The sequence below is a fragment of the Cygnus olor genome, chromosome 7, assembly GCF_009769625.2.
Source record: "Cygnus olor isolate bCygOlo1 chromosome 7, bCygOlo1.pri.v2, whole genome shotgun sequence".
Classification (NCBI taxonomy): domain Eukaryota; kingdom Metazoa; phylum Chordata; class Aves; order Anseriformes; family Anatidae; genus Cygnus; species Cygnus olor.
The window spans coordinates 17,319,013-17,334,059 of record NC_049175.1 but is presented as its reverse complement, the minus strand read 5'-3'; the positions used below and the strand labels follow the sequence as shown (position 1 = coordinate 17,334,059).

Below are 15,047 nucleotides of genomic sequence, written 5' to 3'. Positions count from 1 at the left end.
ATAGTGGGGGTCCATGACAAGAAGGGCCAGGTTTCCATGGATTAACTGTCTCCAAGTCCCAAATAAATCACTGGCAAATCTGCCTATGGCTTCTGGTTTGGTTTAACATCTTGCCTTTTCTGTTTTTCTTTTTCTGAAGCTCCAGGGTATTACCTGAGGGCTGCACGTGGAACTAAAGAGGATTTAAATGGTGTTGCCACTCTGTCTTGCAGACGGCAGGCAGAACACAACACTTGTGAGGAGACCGAAGAAGGAAGAATATAAAGATGAGTCAGGGATGGATACACAACCCTCTCCCAGAGTGCGCAGGGCAACCACATCCAGGGCTGAGAGGATTTGGCCAGGGGGAGTCATCCCCTACGTGATCGGAGGAAATTTCACAGGTCAGTAGTGAAAATATTGCTCCCTGTTTGCTCAGGGGTGAGGGTCACAAAATGTGTGGGAGATCTTGCGAGCAGTTTTCCCACAAATGGCTCGGATTTTGGGGAACATTTTTCCTAAGGCAGGGTGGTGAGCGTGTGGTTGCACAAGGAACTGTGCGCTGTGGAAGCCTGAGATGGAAGTGTGCAGAGAGATGGTTCTCCTCTTGGAGTCCAAGAAATAATTGGGTGACTGGGTTGCTTTTCTTGATTGCTTCAGGGACCGGCATCTGTGAACTGCAGTTACACCCTGTGTTTCCAGAAAGGGACCCTCTCTGCAGTTGGAAGAGCAGGGCAGTTTGGGAACCACTCCTGTACAGTGTGGGATTACCTCCCCAGTGCTGCTCCTCTTGCCAATTAGGGGTAGTCCTCAAGACCTCCTTAACAAATTCACAGAGACCGTGCCTCATGCTGGCACCCAAGCTGCTGCCAGGAATCTGTGAAGCCCTAATGGAAGGGTCTGTTCACCTCATACAAGAGGAGGGGCTCGTGCAACCTAGCAGGATATTGAGTAGCTTACTAGCTACGGGTGTCCTACAAATTTGTAAAAGAACACACGTCCACATCCTTCAGAGTCTGACAAGAGAGTCTTCTCTATTTTGCGTGTGTCCCACTGCCCTAACCATCCAGAGAAGGTGACACCATCCTTCCATTTGGGTGACTGTGCAAGAAGCAGCTCTCACAATAGTGCAATCCTCTCTTACATTCAGCTTGGTGTTTTGTCTCAGATAAGTGTCCCCTCTGGAACTCGTCTCTGCATTCCTTGTGCTTTTTTATGTACTTCTGGCCTTTCTCCACTTTTTAGTCTTTCTTGAGAGTGGCAGCTTACTCTGTAGCCCCGTGTATCCCAGAGGCTATGCTGGAAAGGCAGTACTGTAGTGAGGCCTCCTGGAGCCACGTACTGCTCTGGGGCGTCACTTTCTGGCTGTCTGTGTGACTGTTCTGGATGCAGCTGAGTGACCACTGCAGGTATCCTGCTCCCTGGGGATGCAAAGTGCTGTCGCCTGTCTTCTTGCTAGTGTGAGCCAGGCATAATACCCTTCTTGCAGGTGTCTTCCTGTTCAACTCCTGATTTGTCCCTGAGTTCAAGCACAGACCAGCAGTGTATCTCTGTGCCTTCTTACACAGCCCTCAGACCACTCCGCCTCTAGCTACAATACAGCTTTTGCTTCTGATTTTAAAGATAAATTTTCTGGCAGTAGTTTTGCCTCAGTTTTGTGGAGCACGTGTAGCAGCGATGTGAGATTCCTGGGCCTTCAAAGTTGTGTGTGGTGATTTTATGTTGCAGCATGCCACTGAGTAGCTGGTGCACAGGCAGAATACTCAGCAGCCGTGCCAGAGTGACCTTTACCAATGAGGTGACGTTTCTTTTATGCAGAAACATCGATGTATTTAATCAAGTTTGTGGCCCGTTTAATTAGAGCCATTAATTCATCAAGCTCAGGAAGAGAGAAAAGTATGATACAGTAAGTTAGTGCAGAAGTAGGAATAGGGTTCCAGATTCCTGTAGGTGTCTACAGGTATAGGATTGACTATTGGAAAGGTTGACTGTACCCCTATTCCTATAATGTCCATTAGAAATTTTCTTGAAAGCCAGGCCTTGACTGTTTGCTGTTCTTGGATTTCTTTTTCAGGAACCCAAAGAGCTATCTTTAAGCAAGCTATGAGACACTGGGAGAAGCACACTTGTGTGACATTTGTGGAGAGAACAGATGAAGAGAGTTTCATTGTGTTCACATACAGAACATGTGGGTAAGCAATACATACATTTCCTGAAGCTATGCTGCAAACGTGCCTTTCGTTATATGGCTTTGTAAGTCTGTCTCTGGTCAGAATAAATATGGGGGGAATCTGTCCTTTCTGGATTCTTTTCCTAGGATAACACTTAAGGTGTATGTATGCATTTTTACAGACATGCAGTTATTTCTTTCTAGATACACATACATATACAACTGTGTGCATGCATGCATATATATATGTATATATATATATACACACTTGCACACTGAAGTACATTTAGTGTATGAAACTGCTGGCCTGTTCCTGTCTCAGACTTTCCCAATTCAATGATGACCTGCATGGGTTCGTGGGTTTTCTTTTCCAGATGCTGCTCATATGTGGGCCGCCGAGGTGGGGGCCCTCAGGCCATATCCATTGGAAAGAACTGTGACAAATTTGGGATTGTGGCTCATGAGCTGGGTCATGTGGTAGGTTTCTGGCATGAGCACACACGGCCTGACAGAGACCAGCATGTCACAATCATCAGGGAGAACATACAGCAAGGTAAAATGGCACTTCTGGTTATTCTGCTTTGCTTTTGGGCGGGTGGAAATCTTCTTCCTTGCTGGGCTTATGCAAAACCCTAGTGGTCTGTGAGCTGGGATGAAGAAAAAATATTGCTAGTCCTTGTCTAGAATAAGGGCCAAAATAGTTGAACAAATAGAAATTTTGGATGTCCAGCTGGAATTGTTGGAATGTAGGAGGATATTTCTTTAATTCTAGACTCTCAGACCAGGAAGGATTTTTTTTAACTTTTTAAGTGATTTTTTTTTTCACTTTCTATGGCAACACAGGTCAGGAGTACAACTTTTTAAAGATGGAAGCTGGGGAAGTGAACTCGCTGGGAGAGACCTACGACTTTGACAGCATCATGCACTATGCTAGGAACACGTTCTCCAGGTGAGAATCATAGACGACCTGTCCTTAGTACTATTTTTAGCAGTCATCATTAGCTGTGTGGAATACCTGGAGCCTAGAAGGAGACCAGTGGTTTATTGCAGAGATATGTGGCAGTGAGCTCTGATGCACTACAAAGCTTGGAAAGCATTTGAAAAAGCAAGGTATGTGAAGAGAGTTATTGTGGACTACTTTTTTTCCCTGCCTACTGTATTCACCTGGTACTGGTAATCCGAGAGACCTTCCAAAGATGTGTTAGCATGTTTTGCAGCCTTCCCAGCCAGCATGTATGTGTGTGTATCTGCCCACCTGCAAGGAGATAATGCTAAAATCAGCTTTGAATCTCATGGTTGTGCAGCTCTTGCTTTTGAGTTACAGTATTGCCTTCTGAGAACCCAGCAACTTTGCCAAGGACTTGAAACTGTAGGTCATGATTTTTAGTTGCTGGGGTATTTTTTAACCATTTGTGTATGTGTTCTAGATCATAGCCTTGCAACTTTGTAATTCTGTGTGATTGGGTTCCTCATGGAGTACTTTTCAGTCCCGTTCCTGACCCAGCTAATTGGCCGATTTCTATGTGGGGTGTTATTTGCCCTTAACTCCCATCTTGTCCCTCCAGATGCAGCCCATTTTCTGAGCAGAGAGCTCTACTAGGAAGGTGTGGTGAGGTGAAATTAGTATACTTATTTATGTCCTGGATTTGGAATGAGAGCTACTGGATGACCAGCTCCATTTTGCTACATTTTGAAGGTTTTTCCATAAATAGAATAGGAGCTTTCCTTCACGATATACGCCAAGTAAAGGGGATGAGAGGTAGAGCCCAAATATTCACACTCTCAAGAGCTTTTTTATTGCTGAAATTAAATCTGTCTTTGGGGCTTTTTTATTTCATTTGCCAGCTGTATGGGAGTACTGAGTGTATTGTTTTGTGCTTTTGTTTCTGAAACTTTGTATCAAGCAGGGGAAAATTATCAAACTTGCTAAAGTGTTGCTTGTTCTGGCAGGAGGAGATGGTGGCTGGGCAAGGGTGCTTTGCAGCCTTTAGAGATTTCTTTGGATCAGATACCCAAAGCAAACAATTTTTCTTCCCTTGAGGCATCTGCTAGCTCCTTCCAGCATTCGCTGGACTCTAAATGGTTGGAATTGTCTTGCACAAAAGCAGGATTAAGTTATTACTGCCATTTATATTGTGGATACCTTTGAGTCTGTCTCTCTTGAAAACCAGGGTCCTTCAGAACACTGCTGGGCCAAAAAGGGATAAAAATGGCAAGAGTCCTTCTAAATTTAAATTGGTGCTTAACAGGATTTTTAAGTCTGTTTTCTTTAAGTCTTTTGTCTCTGTGACCCACCCTCACCCCAGTACCAATCTTTGTGCAGTAATTGAACTGAGCACTAAGTGGATCTGTGGGATGATTGTGCTTTCAGGGTAAATAGGCAGTGCTGGGAACAGGCTTTTACTTTACCAAAGACTGTCTTGAGATCTGCTGACCTGGGGGAATGACGCTTGCTTTGACCAATGAGCATGGATACAGATTTGTGAGTGTGTGCATGTCCCCTTCCCACCTTACTGAATTTTGCAGTTATTAGACAACTGCAACTAACAAAGGCATAGAGCCCATGAAGATACTAAATTCTAGCAAGGTTCATTATGACTAGTAGCTAGATATGAGAGGCCCTGCATAACCTTACGAAAGGAAGGACCGTAGCAGATTAATGCATCAGCAGACTATAGAAAGTCCATGTAGAAAAAAGATAGTATGAGCACCATACCAATGGAGAACAACATGTGAATGAGGAGAATATGAAAGATTATGAATAATCTGGCACAAGAGTCTCTAAAGCTGCACCTGCGACTCATTGTCTTGAAGCAGCTCTTACACAGCAGTCAGCACAACTTTGTTGCTTATAACTCCTGGTGAATACTGGTGATAACAAATCATGTGTGTGTTTGAACATGTTCAAATACTGCTGCAATTCCTAGGCCATTTTTATTCTAAACTTCGTGCTTAGGACAGAAATGTACAGTTTTTCTGAGACACGATGAACCCTAGCAGTGGAAATGGCTTCCATTGGTGCTTTTGAAAAATGCCGCAGGAATCGCTTCTAGTTTTCAATTCAGAGAAATGTACTTCTCACTTGCATTTGTGGCTGGCAAGAATAGGAGTATGGCATCAGAGGCTGTAATGACAGCAGTAACAAGTTTTTACCCTGGCAATGTCTGTTCTATGTCAGAAAGTTGCTTGTGGCTTAATATGGCCCCAGCTTTTATTTACCGGTGCATTCTTTACAAACATGGAAGCAAATTATGTTGAATTTTGCTGCCTCATAAAACAATTTCTATAATTGCTTTCAAGATCTCTACAATAGTAGTTTAACAATAAGAAAGTTTAAACCTTCAGACTCCTAAGCAAACAGTGGATTACCTTAGTTCAGTAAGCCTCTTGTTAGTAGGCCTGGCGGCACATCCTGGAGTTACAGCACATGGCTCTGCTTTTCTGCGAAGCTTCTGTTGGAGTCAGGGTGCAGGTAACACTGTTTGCAAGGCAAGGGGCATCTTCTTCATGTATTTGCAACACGCCATCCTAACCCTATGTAAGATATATGCACATCACACATATCCTCAACAGTTTTTACTGTGTGAAGTAGGGTTATGCTGTCTCTCTTCTGCAGATGGGGTTGTAACTACAGAGTAGGAACAAAATGTAGCTGTCTGAAGTTGGGTGCTTAACCTGCGTTAAATATCTGCTTCCTTGAGTGTGGTTAAAACACCTGTCTCTATTGCCCTCAGATGGGAGAGTGATCAGCATTTCTCAAGATTAGTTGATAACTTCATCATGATATTTGCATAACACATTTGTGGTGCTATGTGAATCTTAATGACTCTTAAGAGCATCTCTACTCAAACTCTGTCATTCTCAGCTGATAGCGGTGGTGGGTTGTGCTTGACTTAATCAATGCATTGGGCAACTAGTGCATGCTCTGCCTATGCCTGCACATCAGGAGAAAGGGGCGTACGGTATTCTGGTTCTCTTCCTCAGTCTGGAAGAAGAGGTTAGGTATCTTATTCAAAATGGTCCTGGTGTTATACTGCCTGAACTGCTCTGTTTAATGGTATCTGCTTGGTGTTTATTAATTTGTGAAGCAAAGTATTGGTGCTCTTAGAGACACTCATCAAACATGCATCTTAACATCATCAGTATTGCTAACCAAATGGGGTTGGTTGGGCAGCACGGAACTGCTGGAACCTATGAGGTTTAGGCCAGAAAGACTCCCTCTTGTTCTCAGTTCCTTTAAGTGTGAAATGATAGGAATATTGCCTCCTCATTTGGAGCCGTGTTCAGCAATGCTTGTGAGGGGAGCACAAAATTCAGTTGGTGGAAAAAAGTGAAACCTTAAATCTTCCTGCCCCAGCCTAGTGTACATCCGTCTGGAAGAAAGTGTGTTTGGCAAGTAATAAGGGATCACAAGGTAATTCGAAGTTGTGTGTCGTTTGCTTTGTGTGAGCAATACCCTAGATGTATGCTATGTGGAGGAGGCTGGAGGCTATGTGTATGCAGTTGTGTGGGCTGGAACGGTCAAAAGAATCAAAGGTTTACGTGCACAAGTGGTGGTTACTCTGTTAAACTTTGTTAGTCTTCACTGGTGGAGCCTGGGAACCAGCAGAAAGCATTTCACTGCCACAGAACTATGTCCCTGCCAATTGCCAAGAACTCCCGAGAAGGCTTGCAAAATTACCATGAGCAAACTGATCTGTCTCTGTTCATGTTGTTTCTGGAATTGGAGTATTTATTTTTGATGCATAAATAAATTCAGACTGAAGCATGCAGCTGGCATGTAGAACGCCAGCCTGAATTTGTCAATCAACATTTGATGGGCTTACTTCAGAGCTTGTAAGCACTGATTTTATTGCTGATCAGGAATTTTCCTACCACTGGAAAAAAAAAAAAAGAAAAAACAAACAAAAAAAAACCCACCACCCTTCCTTGCAAGAGTTGATTCTAGTTTCTTAAGCAGATTAAATTCCTTCCCCTCTATTTCTTCTGTCAAATTGAATATTTACAAAAGATTTTTTCCCACAAAATATGTTTAATCGAATGATATTTTCTGTTCAGGAATGCTAACTACAGCTTTGGACAGCTGTGATCTGCATTCTCTGCTTGTGGTATTTATTTAAAACTAAGCCAAAGCAAAAACTATCTGAAACTTCTTCTTGAGGTCCTTACTCAGCTGAGCAGCCCAATGAATAAGCTTAACCCGTACCTGAAGATTCTTGTATCAGGACTTGCAGCACTAAAATTACTGCTTCTGCCCTGACTTTTCCATTTGACTCTATGAACTAGTATCCGTTCCTTTGGAAAGAGAAGTCTGCGTCACGGAGCTGATGCCAAAGCTTCAAACTCACTGTTAGCATTGGCACTGTCAGGCCTGTCAGACATTCAGGGATGTGGTGAAATGGCTCCTGTGAATTGGACAACCTGACTACTAGAGCTTCAATTTTTACCAACCTGGCATTCCATGTTCTGATTCCTCCCTCCCACATTAGCTGTGCAGTCTTAATGCTCTCTTGTGTGCAGGCTCTTGTATGTATGCACTGACTTTGCATTTGGATGGAAGTGAGGCTTGAGCTTAAATCCTTTGCTGGACTGAGATCAGAAGTGCAGTAGAGAGCTCCCAAGTATGAAGTACAATGTGGAAGAAAATAGTAGCAAGGGAAAAAAGGCAGAGACAAATGGAGTTATTAGCCTGGAAACTCATGCAGAACAAAGGCAGAGCACTTGATCTGTTTCTCGTCTGTGGCAACCACAGCCACTGCTGGTCCAACCCCACCTGCTACTGAACAAACAGCGCTTCCCTCTGCTCATAAGTGTCCAATCTGTGCTCCTGCTAGGCCAGATGTGCTGTGAACCTTCTGCAAGAATATTTCATTGCCTTTTCTGATTTATGGCAACGGATGTGTCTATGCTGAAACACCAAACAGTGGCAATTCTGATATGTCAAAATAATTTACTGGCTTGGCAGACTTGCCTGTACGTTTGGAAGCTATCTGCTATAGGGAGATGGCCACCTCAAGACATGCAGTTGTTAAAATCTGTATTACTCTTTCTTGTTAGCATGGGATACTTGCTCAAGGAAATGGAGTGGGAGGCCTGCCAGGATGGCTTTCTGTGCATCATGTCACTTTTCTTACTTCGCTACTCTTTGTCTCTCTGTTCTTCCCTTTAGAGGGGTTTTCCTCGACACCATCCTTCCCCGTCGTGATGATAATGGGGTCCGGCCAACTATTGGTCAGCGTATTCGCCTGAGTCAGGGAGACATTGCTCAGGCGAGGAAGTTGTACAAGTGCCCAGGTAAATATGGCTTGTGGGAAGAGCTCCTGCTTTATCGTAGACAATGTTGAAAAGCATGGGAGTTCAAGAGCACATTAACAATCTCTTTGATGAAAGGACTCAGGAAATGTAGGCCATCAAATGCTTCAAGCTGAAGCTGTGGGAGAACTGAGCTTGTCTAACATGTGTCTCCTATTAGTACTTTGCCAGTATTCCTGTTTTAGGGCTTTGGTATCTGGTAGGTTGGAGTCTCTGCATACCAGCTGTCGAACTTCTGTTGATTTTTTATATAGGTGTTGTCCCAAGGGAGAGCTTTAGTGAAATCCTAAGTGGTTATGGTGTGTGTTGCACAAAGGTTTGGGAGTAACATGGAAGACAGCTCAAAGATTTTTGAAACAGCCAGGTACTGGAAGCTGGTGCTTTGGACTGCTGAGGGGAGGGTTGCATCCTTCTTTCTGCTGCAGAAGATGTGATAGACTGGGAAGAGCTTTGGTAGAGAACCTATCTAAATGTATGTGACTACTAAAGACAGATAGTCTGAGTCCTGCTTTATCTGAAGTCTGCAAAGATTGGCAAAAAGAGCATTGATGTCACAGCTATGATTTGGAGACTAAATTTATCCACCAGAATAAAAGAATCCTTTTAAATTAGAGATGTTAGTAGAAGTATATGCAACAGTTTTAGCTGAATAGATTAATAGAGAAAAACAGATTTCAGAGAAGAATCCTGTCACACTTAAGAACAATTAGAATTTCAGGATGTAAAGAGATGCTTCAAGGAAAGATGGCACTCTGTCTGGCACCTGTGTCATGGCCTGCAGCAAATGAGGACAGAGGTAGCATGGAAGGTGTTATGCTTGGAGGGAGAAAATTTAACTAGCTCCGAGTATCTGCTGGTAGCAAAACATCCATGAGAAGACACTAGATAATGAGAGAGTTGCCCTAGTTTTGCAGAATGACTCTAACATTTGTAATAATGCAGGGAGGGAAAAAGCGACTTTTGCAAGCATGGTTGGGAAGTTTATTGAAGTGGGTGAGTCTGGCCAGCATATTGATCTGATTTAGAATGGTTTTGATTGATCATAAACCTTCCCCAGATCAGTGTATGCTAAACAGAACAAAAGGTTAATCTGCCTAGGATAAGCATATCACAGGGAGAGGGGAGAAGGTGGGAAGGAGAGAGAAGTTTTACTGGTATACAGAGTCACATCTTAAGTGAACAGCTGGCTAGCACTGATCTGTGCTGAAAAGCCACAGAAAATGGTCTGTAGTTGGTGTGCAAAGCCTCTTCTCTGTATCTAGGTATAGGTCAGAGAATATGGGTTCATAAGGGTCTAGAATAAATTCTGAGGATCAGCAGTACTTCAGGATCCACGATGTTTGGGGATCACTGCTTAGTTTATAGTGAGGGATGTAACTTTCCTAGGTGTGCTAATCTTAATTAACAATTTTTTTTTCTTTTTACAATTCATATTTTTTTTCAAGTAAATCCCCTTTTGGCTGAAGAAGATGAAGTTCTAGGAAAATTACGTCAATTTACTTTAGGGATTGGGTTGTTAGAATACTCAATAAATAAATAAATAGGGATGCCTTGCACCAAGTTTTTGATTGAGTCAGACTTAATCAAGTTAGGCTTTTCAGTCTCTTAGCTGGAAGCATTGACTACAGGTTCAGATTTCTTGAGGCAAACTGAAAATCTGCTTTTGGCCTGAGGTTAAAGTCAAACTAAAAGCTACAAAGCAACTTTTTAAAAAAGAGGACCCTTCTGAGTCTCAAGTTTTCTACTTGCAAAGTAAAAACTTGTTTTTTCCACAAAACTTAGCAGAGGAGTTATTTCTGTTCAGAAAATATTTGGCAGCAGAATGATCAGAGCTTTAAGCTTACTAAACCAACTTTCTTCAAATATCTATTGTTTTGTTTGTTTTGTTTCACATCAAAATTTATACACAGGTTGCATTTGAAGAGAAGGGGTGCAGTATTTTTAATGAAACAGACATCTGCAGCTGCAGTTTGAATCTGTAGCTTGGAAAATGTTCTTCTGCAAAATGCAAAGCTCAGGAGTTCAAAACCAAGGGGCTTGGTTGTATGTTCAAGCAGGATCTGACTGAGATTTTTGGTTAAGGACAACTTTGTTCAGTAGTCAAGCTGAGGACTTTTAGGTGAAACACAACCATGTGATCCAGGAGTTGAACGACAGGTGGTTTCCTGTTTAGTAAGAGAGTATCTGTCTGAATCCCCACTGCCAAAAAAAAATCTAGAATGATGGAAGGAGAGTTACAAGCGTGCACTGGTATGAGCCAGAACGACTGTTGTCTATTATAAGAGACATGGCTTTCCAACTCATTAGACTTTTGGCTGCTACATTTTGGGCTGTCTTAACTTTTCCATCTAAAACTTTGCTGTTTTAAATTGCTTTTAATTCCCTGAAGCTTACACCTGCTGGGTTAAAGTTAGTGCCAAGCCAGGTGGAACCAGATGAAATTTGCTGAAGGAATTTCTGGAAGGCAAGATGAATTCTACTGCAGTAAACTCTGGTTTTGATATGTCTGCATAGTAGAGGCTTTGATGAATATAGTCACTATAAAAGCCTGTCCTGCTGTCTTGTCCAGTGCTAAAGGAAACAGGCCTGTATGGCTCTGCTATCTATATAATGGTTATACGTTACATTGAGAATGGTCCTGCATTGTTATCCCACCCAATTCCCTGTGAATTTTCAAAAAGATGTACTGGTGAACAGTAAGTGCCTGCTTCTCAACTACTTCATTTACAAATGAGTTTTGAAGTATTCACCTCCTCTGCTTTGGTTTTCACCTCTGTTCCTTTCTAGCAGCTTGGGTGTGCAATAGCCTCTTAACCACGTGCAAAAACCACCTTGGCTCAGTTTCTTGGATCCCAGAAGCACCAAGCACTAAACTTATTGGACCTCTTGTCTTCTTTGATACTAAGCAGAGTACATTTATAATGCTTATTGGTGTCCTCTGCAAGAGACTGTGCTCCACACCTACATATGTGTTGCTTGTTAGTATCCTGCTTCCCCCAGCACATGCAGGCAATCACCCTCCTCTGCACTGAAAGGCCAGCCTCTCCCAGCATGTCTGGTGAGCCTCCTCTGCAACATGTAGATAGTTAGCTAGGTCATGACTCTAGCAGAATAGTGTTTGGTAGTAGATATGTTAGTACCTGCTCCATAATTACACATTTTTTCCAGTTACCATGTAATTACACTTAGGAGAACTAGGTCTGGGCTGTTGGAAATCTTCACTGTGGTTCAGCTGAGCATAGCAGTCTTCTTTATCCTGTGTCATTATGATAATATAGTGTGTGTTCCTAGTTTCTTTATAATTTCATGGGGATAGCTTTGTTTAGATAGATTTTGAGCAGAGAAAATGAGCATCTGTATACCTTGGTCAGTTGTGGACTTGGAATCCCCTGTTTACTAAGACACCTTGTCAGATGTTGGCATTCTTAAAATAATCCTAAGCTGGTGGCCACTCCAGACCAAGTATTGAGATGTTTATCTGTTGGGCCATCATGTTTTTCCTGCCTAAGAGTCCCAGGAGCATCCTGGAAGCTGGAAATATATCATAACAGATTATGCCACAGACAGCAAGGCGCTGCATCTTTCAAGAGATGGAGAGGAAACAAGCGTGTTTGTTCTGAAAATAATTGTCCAGATTTCTTCTCCAGTGCATGCAGGCCATCACCTTTTACCACCAGCCCACCTCTGCCCACCTGAAGATTAGAGGTGACATTACCATGCTGGGAGAGTCTGGGGAGAGATAAGCTATTTCTGCAGGGTACTTTGAAACTAAAACTTCCTGTGCAATGCTCCTTTGTAGTTGCATAATGGTAAGGGAAGTTCTCAGGGCTCAAACCTGAGGAGGGAGCATGGTGTAGGTTTTGAACTCTCATTTATTTGCTTCTTTCTGTAGGGCAGATGTGTGTATTTTCCTGCCTGTTTTCCTCAGTGGTGCTTCTTTCTAGTAGTTTTAAATACCTTTGGCTTTCCTGACAGAAATCACTTTGCCAAAGCCCATACTGACCTGTGCCTTGAAATATGTGCAACTTGTTCCTAGTAGTGACTTACCTTCCAGAGCAACCCTAGGAGCTGCTTGGTTGAACAAAAAAACCCCTTTTGTGTCCCTGCCCTTTGTTCATCTAGTCTGACATGTCAAAATGTGGGTCAAAGTACTTCAGGGAAATTAAGAAATCCTGGCCTACGTGACTCCCTCTCTCCTTTTTGAAGGTATTAAACTTTTTGAATGGGATGGGTCTCTTTTCACCTCCAGCTTCCGACCCACCCATCTAATAGTGATCATGGCTGAAAAATTAGCGAGTGTGTGATAGCCTGCGGCCGAGGAACATCCCCTGACATTTCCATGAGAAAGGGAGCCAGATGTTCGGTCTTGTCAGATCTTTTAAAGCACTGCTACTTAACAAGGGATTTTTGGAAGCTTCCTTACCATCGCTGAGGAAACCAAGCTGGAGCTCAAGGGGAGCTTATAACATCAGTGGGTTATGACATTAGAAAAACAACCTGAAAGTAGGCAAGCTAAGGTCCCCGCTCCTTGGAATGGGTGTTTGCATGTGCCTAGTGAGTATTCTCAAGGATGGGGATAGGAACTTTGGTACATATGATTCTGCAACCTAGGCAGTCAGCTGCTCTGGGCATATACACACGGTCATTCCTTGCTCCAGTGAAGTTCTCCAGGCGCAGAGAACAGAAACTACAACGTTGTTGCTTTCCCACACATTGGAAGCTGCAGTTCCCAAAAAGGAACATATGCAAACTGTTTGCTTCCCAGAAGTCACTCTGGGATCTACATTTCATCAGCTGCAGCAGAACACAAAAAACAGGAAGGTGGGGAGCAGAGTGGACTGTGGTGTTTGTATTTTATCCTGTGCTGTGTGACATCAGGTAGATGCTGGACAGCCAAAGTCTGGAGTCACTGGGGTTTGTCATGCTTTTTTTTTTTTACAATGTTTTAACCTAAAAGACACTTAACAGTGGTAAACTAGGGTGAACTTCACAGAGAAGCTGGTAATAAGGGAAAACAGATTTGCTGGCAGCAATCTTGGGGTTGCAAGGTGGAGTGGTCTGTTATTTTTTGTTCTATCAGTGGATGAGATATTCCTCAGTGGGGCTGAAACCTTGAAAGTGCAAAGTGCTGTTGTGTGTAAAGATGAAAGAAGAAGTGTGCCTTTTTAAAAGCTGTTTCTCCTGTGTCCTTTTACTGATTATCTTCTATCCCAGGAACCCTGATGAATTTCACATCATATCCTTTGGTGAGGTCTCAGGTGGTAGCTGACCTTGTGCCAATACCATGAATGAAATCCTTAGACTACAAGCCACCAACCTGTACATAGCAGCCATCTGCAAACATTGCATTAGACCCCAATATCCTTCAGAGAGTCACTCCTTTTGCTGTTTTGTTATTTTTCCCATCTCTTGCAGCTTGTGGAGAGACGTTGCAGGATACAACAGGGAATTTCTCAGCCCCTGGCTTTCCAAATGGCTACCCCTCCTATTCCCACTGTGTCTGGAGAATCTCGGTGACCCCGGGAGAGAAAGTAGGTGCCCACAAGGACAACGTGTACTCTGCAGTTCTGCACATGTGTTTCTGCCTGTGATGACATTGTTAGTAGCTGCCAAAAGATTGTGCTGGACATTTCTGCATGCCTGATGTGCAGGGATGAAGCCTGGAAAGGCTCCTGAGCACTGCTGTTGTCCTCCCAGAGATGGGACCAGGAATATGTGGTCCTTAGAAGTGGTAATTCTGGAATAGAGCCTCCTTGCAGGTCTGGGCTGGGAGTTGATCTCTGATCCTTTCTCTCAAATAACAGCTAGACCCTGCCTGGACAGTTTCCTCAGCTACTCAGCGTGCCACCTGGTATATCCGATTGAATTGAGAGCTGAGAAAGTCACCTTTCAAACCAAATGCTGGTCAGATGAGTTACATAAAATGGATCAGCAAGATGGGGCCCTGCAGGGAGCTGAGGAGTCATGAGTGACAGCAGGGGTCTGCCCCTGTCATACAGGCATAGCGTCCCTGTCAGGGGACCCCTGCTCCCAGCCTCGAAATGCTGAGGCCTGCTCTACATTGGTTGGCTGCTCTGTCCACTTTACAGTTCCTTTTGTGATATTGATCTTTCTGTGAAAATGAAACCTTTCCTTAATCCACTAATGCCAGCCCCTCAGCCTTTCATGTCATACCAGGCTGCAATAATTCATGGCCTGGCTTGGGAGCTTCTTGGCAGAGCAGCTTTGCTGAGGACCACCCTTAAGACATGCTTAGGACTGAGGCTCGAATGAACAAAGGATAGCAGAGCTTACTTGTTTTGAGTCTTCCTCATTGGCTTCAGGGAGAGCTTTGCAGGGAGGAAAAGGTACCAAGAGTAGCCCAGGTTTTGAAACAATTTCTGTGGCAGACAATATATGTAAATTAATATGAGGGTCAAATTGTGCAAAGACAAAATGCCACAAGTACTTCCCATCCGGTGACTTCCTTAGGCCCAGAGCAAGGCCAGTAATCCTTGTTACAGAGGAAGGAGACAAATGGGACATTTTCTTGCTGAACTCTGTTCTGTAAAGCCATTGAACATAATTGCATCACAGTGATTATGTG

The 15,047-nt window shown here is 43.3% G+C and overlaps 1 protein-coding gene and 1 long non-coding RNA gene across 2 annotated transcripts in view; one reads left to right on the top strand and one right to left on the bottom strand.

Moving 5' to 3' along the window:
• The window catches only part of TLL2 (tolloid like 2), a 93,112-nt gene that overhangs the window by 48,611 nt on the left and 29,454 nt on the right, over nt 1–15,047 (top strand). Inside the window, 6 exon segments of the mRNA XM_040563977.1 lie at nt 213–383; nt 2,054–2,171; nt 2,524–2,702; nt 2,993–3,098; nt 8,319–8,443; nt 13,877–13,992. Coding sequence (XP_040419911.1) covers nt 213–383; nt 2,054–2,171; nt 2,524–2,702; nt 2,993–3,098; nt 8,319–8,443; nt 13,877–13,992 — 815 coding nt within the window.
• On the bottom strand, nt 5,073–14,842 carry LOC121073210. The gene is made up of 3 exons (XR_005821558.1): nt 14,756–14,842; nt 5,519–5,683; nt 5,073–5,273 (listed from the first exon to the last, which is right to left on the bottom strand). It is a non-coding gene; the product is annotated as an uncharacterized LOC121073210 (long non-coding RNA).